Source organism: Lagopus leucura, unplaced genomic scaffold, assembly GCF_019238085.1.
Source record: "Lagopus leucura isolate 7727_CA_CO unplaced genomic scaffold, USGS_WTPT01 Super-Scaffold_100157, whole genome shotgun sequence".
Classification (NCBI taxonomy): Eukaryota; Metazoa; Chordata; class Aves; order Galliformes; family Phasianidae; genus Lagopus; species Lagopus leucura.
In genome coordinates, this window is record NW_024962334.1 from 3182100 (window position 1) to 3194693 (window position 12594).

Consider the following 12594-nt stretch of genomic DNA (forward strand, 5'->3'; position numbering starts at 1 on the left):
TATGTATTTGCTCTGGAGATTACACTCTGCAATTGGAAGATGCCACTACAACTTTTCCTGCACGCAGGCTCCTGAAAGCAGATGAGGGGAAAACCTGTATCAGGAAAAATAGACATTGAGTTCCTGTAATAACTTGTGAAGGCATTGTTTTAAAATTGATATCAGTGAAAGGGAAAGTAAATTTAATTCAAATGAAGAGGCATAATAAACAATTTTCAAAGCACTACAGCTGTTAGCTTTGGGAAATCGGATTTAGATAGGTAATGAATGATAAACTTAAATTGAATGCGATTGTATTTCTATCATATTTTTATATTAATCTGATCTGATAACATCATAGCAATTTGTATTTGAAGATAAATGTTCTAATATGTTGCAAAAAAAGAAAGGTTTCTGGTATTGCTGTTATTAGGTGATCAAGGACGTAGCTGTACGGGTATTTGCTAATGAAAAACTAAAATGCAATGAAGGCTAACATACCTATATTTACATATTTGCTAATGTAAATCTGAAGATATTTTGGTGGTTTCTTCAATTTTGCTTCAAATAGTGCTTTCAAGCTGATTTCGTGCTGTTGTTCAGCCATTGATTATGTGACTGGAAGGCACTGAGGTTAGCTTCTGCAGTCAGGGTTGTGTCTCATACCCTAAGTGTACTCAACTATGTCTTGAAAATAGTTTGGTCTCTTCCTGCTACGCTGATTGGAGATCCATAATAAATGGTGATGTGATTGTTATAATCCATCTAATACTGTGTTAAGAGATTTAGACTGTATATTAACATGTACTTCTTATTTCCAATGCATTAATTGAGTTTAAAGATCTTTACTGAGATCAACCTGTTTGACACAGATGTACCTTCTTAGCTTCTGTTTTCACGGGCCAGGTGAGGCAATTATTTCTTACAAGATATGCAGTCTATTCCCCGGACCATTCTAGTGGCCCTCCTCTGAGCAGGGTTTCCTTTATAGAGTACAAAAAGCACTCTGTGTCTCAGAAGTAGTTCTGCAGTGGAATAAGTCATCTTTGTGGGCCTGATGCCCTCTTTAGTGCAAGCAGTTCTACAGAAGCTGTGCAAACTGTCCCGAACAATTTACCATTGATGCAGCCTGGTAAACAGTTCTGGTATTGTATTAAGTGGGGGGATGAGTGAATGCATCAGTTGTGCAAAAGTGCTGGAAAGCTAAGAGAAATAATGAGAGTCGATAGTGGCTCAGTAGCTAAGACTCAGTGATTATGACTATAACATTTAACCCGTATAATCTGCAGCTTGTCACAAGCTTTGTAAGCTGTTTCACTAATGTGCACATTTGCATTTGCTGGGGAACGTTTATTGTCTTCCCCTCCAATCCTTTAATTCTTTTTCCCTTTGTTTTTCCTTGGCACAATCTGTCAAATGAAATCACCAACTTTTAAGCATGCACCTTGTTCAGAATATCTGACCTCAGAGATGCATGGCATACACAATCAGGTTCAATAACACTGCATTTTCTACAAGCACGTGAATGGCTGAACTTCTAGCTCTATTGCACACTTCATCTGAAGTCTTGCAAAAGTCCTGGAGGACCATTCTGGCAGATGCTTCTCCTTGCTACTTCATTGTGCCACTTGGAGTCTGTTCTGAAGTCAGAAAGTCAGTCTGAATGTTGTATATGTTTGATAAATGTGTTTCCATCGGCTTGATAGAGGGGGGAGTGAAATAGAATTATGTTCTGTCAGACTTGCTTCAGGCTTTGCTGCTCTCCAACTCACATATCGGAGGTAATAAATTCATGCAAATCTTTTTCTGGCAGCTGGCCATGCTTTTGTGCACTGCACAATGACAAGGGATATTTCTGTCAAACTCCTGCATGATTTTTGAAGGGTCTGGCTTTGACCTGCAGCTCTCTAAACGAAGGGGGATGATGGATAATCACTGTGAAAGCATTATTTACAGAGCTCACATAACTGACCTCAGAAAGAAAGGCAAGCTGGCATCTCAACAATAGGACTGGTTATTCTGTTTGTGAAAGCTGTGAGTCTGTCAGTGGCTGGGTACAGAGATGCACACCCAGGAGCATCCACGTATGTTCACAGTTACTGTTTTGTTATCCCCAGTGACAGAGGCTGTTAGTGAAATAAGTTCTCCACTGTGAGTCGTACTGAATTCTTCTGCTTTAGAATCTCTGTAGTAGCCCCAAGACCATGGGAAATTTCAAGTCACTGAGAGCAATGAATTACAAAACACTTGTCAGGAAAGAAGATTTTAGCCTCTGTTTAAGTTGGCACGTAAGAATCTGTGCCTTCATGCAGTATTTGCAGTGTTTGTATATTTTTTGTTAACATTTGCACGCCATTGTGTCCTGTGGAAAATAATCAAACAGTTTGAAGCTCAGTGCTTTCTGATCTTTCAGTCCCAGATCATTGTGATCAGGGTTTTGCCAAAAGAGATGGTAGAAGCACAGGGGGTCTGCTTGTGATGCTGGGAATGCTCCTAATTGTATCTGGGAACTGCATTAAAGGCTCTTTTTAATTATGGGAGCTGCCAACATATTTAAATGAAGCCTTTTTTTTTAATTGAAGGGTTTCAACAGGACTTGTTATATTCAGTATTTATCCCTAATGAATTATAGACAGAAGCAGTATCTGCAAGTTAGAGGTTTACCTCTCTCTTTTAGCTGTGGTCATTTTTGTCCTGCAGCTGCTTTGTTGCTGCAATCTCCCTCTTCATTCCACGTGTGGTGAGGCTGGTAATAAGCAGTGGACTTGGAGAGCAGCAATCTTATCTCACCCGCATTCTTGAAGAGCAACAGCTACAGCTCCTGTAGCAGCCGTGTTCTGTTGGAGCTGCCCTGCAGTTCTTACCTTGCCCTTTCTTGTGAAAGTCACCAGAACCACCTTCTGTGTCTGCTGGAATTTTTTCTTCCCACTAATCTGTTTTTAAAAGGGAAATAATTGCTTGCTTTGCACGGAAGTTTGACATTCTACCATGTTCCATCTGAGGTTGTCTAAATGTTTTGCTGGTTGAATACGAGCTACTGTGCACCTGCTGACAATATTTTGACAACTGCAGTTCTACATCTCACATTTGGATCTTTCTCGGTGTTTCATTTCTTTGTGTTTCTTTACTAAATATTTGGGTGCTGTGAATATAGGTGAATTCATAAAGACTCTTTCAGGTTCCACGTGCCTCAGATGAGCTTTTCAGAAAGGCTGCATTAAGATTAAATGTGGCATGAGCAGGATTGGCAACAGTTTGCTGTTGTTATTAATGGACATGAATACTCCAGAGCTTACATCGTAGTACAGGAGCTGCAGTTTGTGACAGTGAAATGAACACTCCTGGTTTCCATGTATTTCACATAATGTATCATGCCATGCAGATACAGCATGAAACTGATGGTTATTTTTTAATTCCTTTCGTTATGCTTTTTGGTGACATTACTAAAGAATAACACTCAGTATTCTCAAGAGAAGCATATTTTAAAATGTTAAGAAGCATTTTAGGTCACATGATAATAATTACAGATGATCTGCTTCTTTTCAGACAATGGCCAAGGTTATAACAACAGTGCTGAAGTTCCCAGCTGATCAGACTCAGAAGATATTAGAACGAGAGGATGCACGACCACTGGTAGGTTGTAGCAATAAGCTGTTCAATAAGCTTAAGTGCAAGAGGTGATGTTGCAAGAATAAGAAATTGGAAACTTTAGATCTCTCTTTCACGCTTTCTTCATTCAGGAGAACTCCATTTCTCCCCCTCTTTCCCTCCAATGGAATGTCAAATTCTGCCAGTAGGTTATAGCAAAAATGAAAAAAAAAACACACAAAAACAAGCACGTTTTCTTGTCTAAACCGCATTTGTGAAAGCTGCTATTCTGAGATTAATTTTCTTACCAAAAAAGTTGACTGAGAGAATATTTGTGTTACTTAAATTCAGAAGTTTATTCTGAATTCATAGGTGTTCTGTGGAAAAAAATGGTAGAAGAGAGGGCTTTTTTAACCCTGGAGTTTAATATTTGATAAACACAAGAGCAGCATTTGCTTGTAGAATAGAAAACTCATTAGTTCACCTGCTTGGGATTTGTGCTATAGAAGTGGAATATGTACAGAATCACAGAATGGCTTGGATTGGAAGGGACCTCAAGGATCTTGAATCTCCAACCCCCTGCCACATGCATGGCCACCAAGCTTCACATTTCATAGCAGCCCAGGCTGCCCAGGGCCCCATCCAACCTGGCCTTGAACACCTCCAGGGATGGACGGGGCATCACAGCCTCTCTGGGCAGCTGTTCCAGCACCTCACCACTCTCATAGTGAAGAACTTCCCCCTGACATCCAACCTCAATCTTCTCTTCTTCAACTTAAAACCATTTCCCTATAAAACTATATATGTGGAATTTTGTGTCAGTATCCTAACAAGAATTTGTTTACTTATGTATTTATATTGTACTAAGGAAGCATCAGAATATGTCAGTTAACTCTCAGTAAGGACAAATGAAAAATAAGAATTTAAAACATTTTCTGCAGTGCTGCCTTTTCACCAGTGGTGCTGAGTAATACAATAGCAAGATTTGACCTTGTGCAGCTTTGGGGGAGGAAATAAAGTGATGGCAATCAGTCTGCATTGATGCATGCATTAGAGTGTAAAAGTGGTGGGACATTCAATAGAGAATGATTCCTTTTAATTGTAAATAATTAAATATTGCTAACCTTTGTTTTAATTATTATCACTTTATTGTTTTTATTTTTACCCCTAAATTTTTTGAGGGATAGAGTGGAACTGTACCAGCTTCACTCCTTGTGGTTTTGGAATGCCTGTGATGATAGGTTTTGTTTGTTTTCTGTTTGCCTTTCCATTTTAAACAAACATATTAAATGCTTCGTCTTTACTGAAGAGCTGAATTGGGGTTTCAGAAGCCGGGCCAAAAGAGATGAAGAATATATGGGCATAAACATTTATGTGGTATTCCTCTTACTGTTTTATACAGTGGAGTTACTTTTTATTAAGACAAAAACTGCAGTAATAGCTTTGTCTGAAGTCAGTATTGTGATCCTTCCCTTTGTGGATTAGCTGAGTACAATATTTAGGGATTTCAGTGAGAGAAAGAGCTGCATTCACTTTTTCTCACTTGCCTCTTGGATATATTGAACACTTTCAGAAACAAAATCAAATTTGGAATGTTTTCACCTGTAGTTGCACTTCTCATAATGCTACTGCATCAGCATAAACATCCTGTTGAGCCCTGGAAATGAATTTCAGAGAAAGTTTCCATCATTTCATCAGCGTGAGGTATCAGATGAGGAAAGCGTTTGATACTACAACATTTTCCTGTAGACTTTGTTCTTCTGTCAGCCTTGCAGTCTTTAATATACTTTGAAGGTCGTGTAAATGCTGATAAAAGTGTAACAGTAATGTCTTGTGTGCTGCAAGTCCTATTTTTGTTCTCAAAAGGCTTTTATTTAAACCAGTTTCTCATCTCTGCTGTATTATTTGAAGTTATTCACACTACTCTTGCTTCCAAAATAATATAACAAATCATAAATTATAAATAAATACAGCCGTAATTATGGCTTTCCTAAGACTCTTTTTCAGACCTTCAGTTAGAAAGCTGACTGTCTATTTTATTTTATTTATTTGCACACTCTAATAATACTTTAGGAGCCATTCTGAGTTGGTCAGAAGTGAGGTTAGAGTTGGAGTTTATATTTCAGCTCCATGTGAAACTTGGTCTTCTCAAAAGAGGTGCTCACAAATTCTGATACCAAAGAAAACTCAAGTTAATCCAACAAGTTTTGGTACTAACTAATAATTTGGGACTAAATCATGGCCAGTCACACAAAGAACTTTTTTCCAGGCTGCCAGTGCGTTGATGGTTCTGAATATCAAAATTCAAAGAAGTTGATGTGTTGATGAGAAACGTCTCCAATTTCACACAGCAGTGTTTCTTGGCTCAGATTTAGCCTGTCATTTTTGTCCTTTCCAAGCACACAGAGATGAAAAACTAGACATCTGACAGCAAGTCAGATATAAGCACTTGCTGTGCATACAGCTAACGAAGGACACAGTCATTTTTGTCTTCAGTTTCAAAGTTGCATTTGTTTACCAAACAACAAATTAATGCTTGTGGTGAATCTTTGGTAACTCTGTTCCAGACTGAAACAAGTGGGGGAGTCGTAAATGATTCTGCAGAGAGATGTGCTGGGGGTGGTTTGTTTGCTGATGTGTGCTAACATGATTGTCGTGTTTCTCCACACAATACCAGAATGATAGCAGTAATGAGTAATAACATTACATACTTATCAATGTGCATTGTTAACGTAAAGCCTAGCTGGTTTTGGATGTGCATTTACAGCCAAAAGGTTTAATTTTAGTATGTAAATTGTCAATCAAATGTGCTACTGAAAAGGAACAAATGTGTGTCAGGAAGGGCCTGTGAGTACTTGTCCTTTTAGTCTGTCTGTCTTAAACAGTAGGAATGTACTTGAGATTTTTCTACCTAAACCTTTAACAGATCCCTCAACGAATAAGTGTGTGACCAATGTATCTCCTGCACTAATGTGTTTTTTGTTACCTACTTATTGTGACCTGACTGCAGCAATCTCATCTGTAATCAGTAGATGTTCACAGCATTCTTACCTGTGCTTTACCATGTAGTCCAATAAGCTGTTTTCTTCCTGGCTTTGTAGTTTGCCTCACCTCGCAGTGGTATCTTCTGAATATTCCATCAGTCTGTGCTTAGTTAGCATGTGGGTGAGTGAAGCCTAATATGTACTTGTTTCCTTTGGAGATAAAAACCTGTAGTATGATATTAATCATTCTTCTGCTTTTTTTTTTTCTCTTTCTCCTCCTCTCTTGGCTCCTTTTGGTAATTAAAAGCATTTTAAGACTTTGTTTTGTAAGCATATGATAAACTTTGCTTTATTCTTACGTTACAAATCCAAGTCTGAGCATGGTAAATATAGATTCAAAAGCAGTCTTTCTGAGATACAAGAATAACTTGAAATGTTGATTGAGGTGCAAAAATCTCAGTTATAGGGGAAAAATCTTATTTAAAATCAAAGATGTGTAATGTTACCTTTTTTGTAGTTGGCTTTATCCTAATCCATCTTCTGATCTCCTTGTAGGTTTTGGAATAAGTGAATAGATAAGTCAGTTTTGAAAACGATGGTACTGTCTAAAATGAATTTTGTACATCTTCTAAATATGATAATGTGTTATTTGAGAAAAGCTTAATGAAATATGCTCTGTAGAGTGATTGGAGTATGGTGGCATTTAGTAGTCAGTACTTCCCTGAATCAGAGCCCTGGCTTGGTGTCAAGAGAACGTAGGGCACCGAGATTAGGGAGAGCACTTTGGGGACCTTTATGCTTTCAGTTTACTCTGCCTTTTTCCAGGTTTTATTAAGTTATTTTCACAAAGGAAGTGTAATGCTATTCGTGGTGTTACAAGAAAGCAAAAGCTGGCTTAGATCTAAAGGAAAAGGTTGCATCTGACCAACCCAGCTAAACAAACAGTGTGAAAGAGTAGTAGTGGATGAGAGAGGAGCAGAACGTGCAAATGCCCTGGCAATGCTTTTTGCATTGCCTAATGTTACCATTAGAGCATGGTGTTTAATAAACTCTTCATGATGAGTTCTGTAGGATATGGTCAGTGTAACTTTCCTTCATCCTTTGCAATGGCAGAGCTCTGCACAATTGCCAGAAGTCAGTTCAGTGCACCTGGAGCAGTCGCTGTTGGCTGTAACACAGTGCCCTGCTCAGCACGTGTTCCTGTTCCACCCCTTCACCCAAAAAGGACCAGCCTGGGCCCATTCCATTGCCAGACCACACAGTGCAGCTGGCCAATCTTTTCCTCTTACCAGTACAGCCTAAAATATTTGTTCTGAAGGGAAAAAAGAATCTCTTAGCTAACATTCACACTTTCCACTTTGTGATCTTTTAAACCTTTCCCTTTAAATACAATAGCAAGTGCACTTTATTGCACTCAAAATGCAACAGCTTCTTGACAAAATCAGCAGCTTCTTTTAAAAATAATTGAACTGTTAGCAATGAGAGAACAAAGCTCTTTACAACATTATTGCAGGAAGCACATTTGAAACTTAAATCCTTGTGCTTTCTGTAGTGCTGATGTAGAAGCTTTGTACGTTCTCAGCTGTCACAGGAGGGCCTGATTTTTGGCTCTATTGTTAGCAAATGCCTGTACTGTAGGACAGTAGGCACGGAAGCTTTGCAGCCCTCATTATTGCATTGTTGCTCTTTAGTTTGTCTCAGATATTTTTGTAACTTAAGATTAATGGCTTGCCAGCAGAAGGAATAATTTTCTAGTGTGCATGAAACTTGAAAATTAAGGTGATAGTTGTGAAAGTTGTGATCTTGATAGCCCCCAAATGGGACTTCCCTGCAATTTGGATGGCGGACCTTATGCACAGAGGACAGCAGTTGTGTTGAGTTTTTAAGTGGATCGATGTGTGACACTATGGCAGACTTCACTATTTCCAGTGGTATTTCTGCCTGTTCTGTTACAGGTCTTTTGACTCGATTTGATTTTTAAATCAACCTTCTCAACTGTTGCGATAATATCAGAATGGAATTATGAATCAAAATTGCCTCATAATGCTGTCGTTTGATTTAATCCGAAATTCTTGTATCTCAATAATCAATAATAATTTCATTTTTAATAGTAAGTGCTTCTGAGTTGCTCTTAATAAAAAACTGTCTATTCATTTCTTTTCTCTTTCCATTTCTCTAGTCATGGCTACGACCGTCCTGAGGAGATGACAGTGGGAATGTCTCCTAACAGTGCTGCTTAGAAACACGTTCATATCTCTGTCTGTTGCCTCTTGAGGGGGGGCAAGAAGAAAAGCTGTTATTCAAGGTCACAAATGGAACAGCAAGAACCAAAGCTCAGCACCACCTTTGGACCATGAGCATAGTTAAAACTGCCTTGACGAGAGACGCTAATCAGGGGTCATCTGGGGATGAGTCTTTTTTCTCTTCTATTGAACACTCTTCTATTTTGTGTTAAAGGTTATTTTTTTAAAGGAGAGAAAAGGCCACCCTAGGAAGGAATTGCCCATTACTGTATCTCTATACTGTATACTGGGTGTTTTTTAAGAGTTGAACTAAATGGTTTGTCTCTTCTATTTATTTTTTTATTTTTGAATGAATAGTGCAATACATTTTTGGATGGATAGCAGTTGAGGTGATTTTTCCGGATGAACTGGGCACTCTTGTTTGACTACTCCTCTACCAATTTGATCTGATTGTTTGCTAAAGGTCACTTCCTATATGCTTTTGCCTACAATAAATCCGAATTGCAGTACCTCATTTGTTTACTTCTAGCTTTTGTACTTATATTTTCTGGAGAGAAAAAAAAAAAAAAACATTACTGTAAATTGTAAATAGTTAATACATAACTGTATCATATGCTGATCTGTGACTGTCGACAGCACTAATCTGACGGGAGCTGAGATGAAATAAAGTTTATTTACTGTATAATTTTGGAACTTCTTGTTGTATGCTGCTTCCTTTGAAAGGCTCCACCAGTTTTGTTCTCATTCCTGTTCAGGACATCCTTTCCTGAGACGTTTCCAGGCTGAAATTGCTCTCATGTCAAGAGCTTAAGAAATCAGTGCAACTACTCAAATTTTCCAGGGAAAGCAACCTGTAAAACAGGTGCATACTGAGCTGATAGTGTAGTGTGTGCATCTATCTCAGTGCATCTGTCTCAGTGCATATTGAGATAGCGTGTAGCAAGTAGGGAGGTTTGCTTTGTGAAGGTTTTCAGTGGTTCAAGCTGATCAATCCTCTGTATTATTTTTGATAGGAACAACAAACCTCAGAAGTTCATCTCTGATCACAAGCAGGGCTTCTGAACACGCTGCCTGCCTGAAAGATCACCGAATTGCACAATTGCAGGGGTTGGAAGGGACCTCAAGAGATCATCGAATCCAACCCCCCTGCTTAAGCAGGTTCCCTGTCTGCTTTACAGGAGCAGTGAGTAGTTAGGAAGGAGTGGTTCACTGCTGGTGCACCTGCCTGGAGCAGGCATCACCCTGTTCTGGGGATGCTTAGTCTGTTCCTTGCTTTTGATACTAAGGACCCAGAGCTGCATCTTCATATTCACTTGCTGCCTGGCAAAATCTCTTCATGCTGCTTTATTGGTTGCAGTATTTGTTTTCCCCCTGTATTAAACACCAGTTGTCAGATTTTTTTTAAATTTTTTTTTTTTATTTGCAATATTTTCAGCTATAGAAAGTTTTTGCTTCTGCAGTATATCTGATCCCTGTCTTCCAGTGTGTTGCCAGATGTCTCAGCAGCCTGTGCTGCACTTACAGGATACGTTTGCTTCTGAAAAATGCACGTTCCTTCCTGGTTGGCTGGGGATTTGTAGGATTTGGCTATCGTTACCATTAGAGCAACCCAAAACATGGACTTTGTGCTTCAGTTTTCCACGTAAGGTATAGGTTTTCCTAGGGTTTGGGAAATTAAATGCGGGGATCTGTTATTTTGACAGTGAGTTTCATTATGATCACTTACTGTGCTTTTCTCTTTTTACAAATAGGCTGTTCTTCGTGTGTCCTGGCCTTGTTCTTTTCCTTCTACATGAAAGTTGCTGGCTATGGGCAGCACTTCATCAAGCATGACCTAAGTGCAGCAGGCCAAACTGACACTGTCTGTCATATTCATGTGAAAGACAGAGCAAATAAATGATAGGGGTTTTTTTTCCCCTGAAGTGACCTAATTAAAGAGTGCAAGGGAGATGACAGAGTTATCCTTGATTGTGCTTTTTAATTAAAATCAGAAAAATGCTCCCCAGGTTCACTTGTTCAAAAGAAGTTATTTTCCCTTCTATAAATTACTCATAAGCAATCACGTAACTGCTTCTTAACGTAATGGAAAAGGTGTAACTGCAAGGTTTGGGGCAAACTGAAGTTTTATCTGCTTCTTTATTTAATGGAATATGTAAATAAGGCATAGCTTTAATCTGAATAGGGAAAATAAGGGTGAAGGCATGAAAATGAAAGCTTTACTTTGAGTGATGACTTATTGTTTCTTGGAGTATCATCACACATCCTGATAGTAGTGCTAATGCAACTGTAAACTAAGATACTCCAGGCCACAGATACCTCTGATTATAAAATATCCTTGCTTAGACACCCGTAGCTAAAAGCCAAAGACATATCAAAGTTTTGGCTGCCTTTTTACCAAAGGTTAGAGGATCCCACGTTTCTTTACAACGGAATGTTAGAATGCTGTGCTGCAAGAGAATGTGTTTGGATTTTTTTATGTTGAACTTTCCTCTATTTTACATGCAGTCAGTGCACATTGCATGTACAACTGTGCACCCATGTGCACGAGCATAGAAAACCAAAAGATCTATTTGTAGATCTGTTTATATAGACTTAAAGTGTTTCCCAAGCATCCTCTAGTGCTCGAAGGCTTCATCTCTTAATTCCAATGAAATATGTGTGGAGCTTTTATTCCTGGATTACCTCAGTGCTCAAGCTGATGGCTATTGGCAATGTACGGCTGTACGGTACTTGACTGAATGCTGAGCTGGGTTCATTTTGTAATTCAGACATCCTGCACCCAGTCTTACTGTCTGTCCACAGCTGTGCTACAAATAAGTTAATAAATAGAATTCCTCTGCAGACTTTGCTAAATGGAGCAGCTTATTTTTTTAGTTTAATTTGCTTTTTCATGAAATGACGACTTTCCCAATGCCATTACTGTTTCATCATGGATAACCAGATGAGCAGTAAGTGGCAGCTTTTCCCTTGCTTCCTTATGTCCATACCCAGATACAGGAATCCTTGTGCTCCTCGCTGGTCTTGAAATGGTGTTTGGTTGTGTTTATTCATAACTCTGCATATTAGAGATGCTAGAACAGAAGTAAGCATCAAGTTGGATGTTGTTCTATGCCTCTGATGTAGGAGTTGTCACCTTTAATTTTCCCTTTTCTTGCAGGCTGTTGTTTACATTGACTGCAGTCTTCCCCTGTAAGCAGTGATGCAGTTTCCTTTGTTAGAGTAATTTTAAAGGCACGTTGGCTCAAACTTAGGAAGGGCATCTCTAGAGATTTCCTTCGTTGTAAATCATTGACAGCTATTTTCTTCTTGACCACGTAACACCATGTGATGTTTTAGAGAAGCCGTCATTAAGCCTGTGGTAATTACATGTTGTCTTATGGCTGTGCTGGAAGATCACTGTACAGCTATGGGGGAGTTATAAATGTGGCTCAGGCATCTGCTGTGTCAGACAACCTGCTCTTGGTTGCAGCTTCTAGATCAGCCCAGGTCACAACGTCACCTCTTAGTTGTTGGACAAATGAGTACGGTAGTTACTTGGCTTCTAATTAAGCATGTCAAATTAACTAAAGCTGCTCTGATTTTGTTGAAAGCTTTTCTAAATGGAGACCCAACGTGGACCCTGGGGTCTGGAGGCCACCCCTGGGATTGATGCTGAAGCTTGAATCTGGGGCACTTTCTGTAAGAATTTTACTTTGCTGGTAGGAAGAGGAATGAATAGCAGGTATCTGTGCTGTAATCTTTGTTGCTGTTAATATTTTGGAAACTTTATTGGTTTCCAAGAAAATATTTAGTCCTGTTAT

The 12594-nt window shown here is 39.0% G+C and overlaps 1 protein-coding gene across 4 annotated transcripts in view; it reads left to right on the top strand.

Annotated features, from left to right (window-relative positions):
- The window catches only part of GOLGA4 (golgin A4), a 59085-nt gene extending 49598 nt beyond the window's left edge, over nucleotides 1–9487 (top strand). For 3 of the 4 annotated variants that reach the window (XM_042888432.1, XM_042888429.1, XM_042888431.1), the window contains 3 exons: nucleotides 3526–3612; nucleotides 6669–6732; nucleotides 8731–9487. In XM_042888432.1, the coding sequence (XP_042744366.1) occupies nucleotides 3526–3612; nucleotides 6669–6698 (117 nt within the window). In that variant the 3' untranslated portion in view covers nucleotides 6699–6732; nucleotides 8731–9487. The remainder of the gene's footprint in view (nucleotides 1–3525; nucleotides 3613–6668; nucleotides 6733–8730) is intronic. The other variant, XM_042888430.1, reaches the window with a different exon arrangement.
- Nucleotides 9488–12594: the final 3107 nt, after the last annotated feature.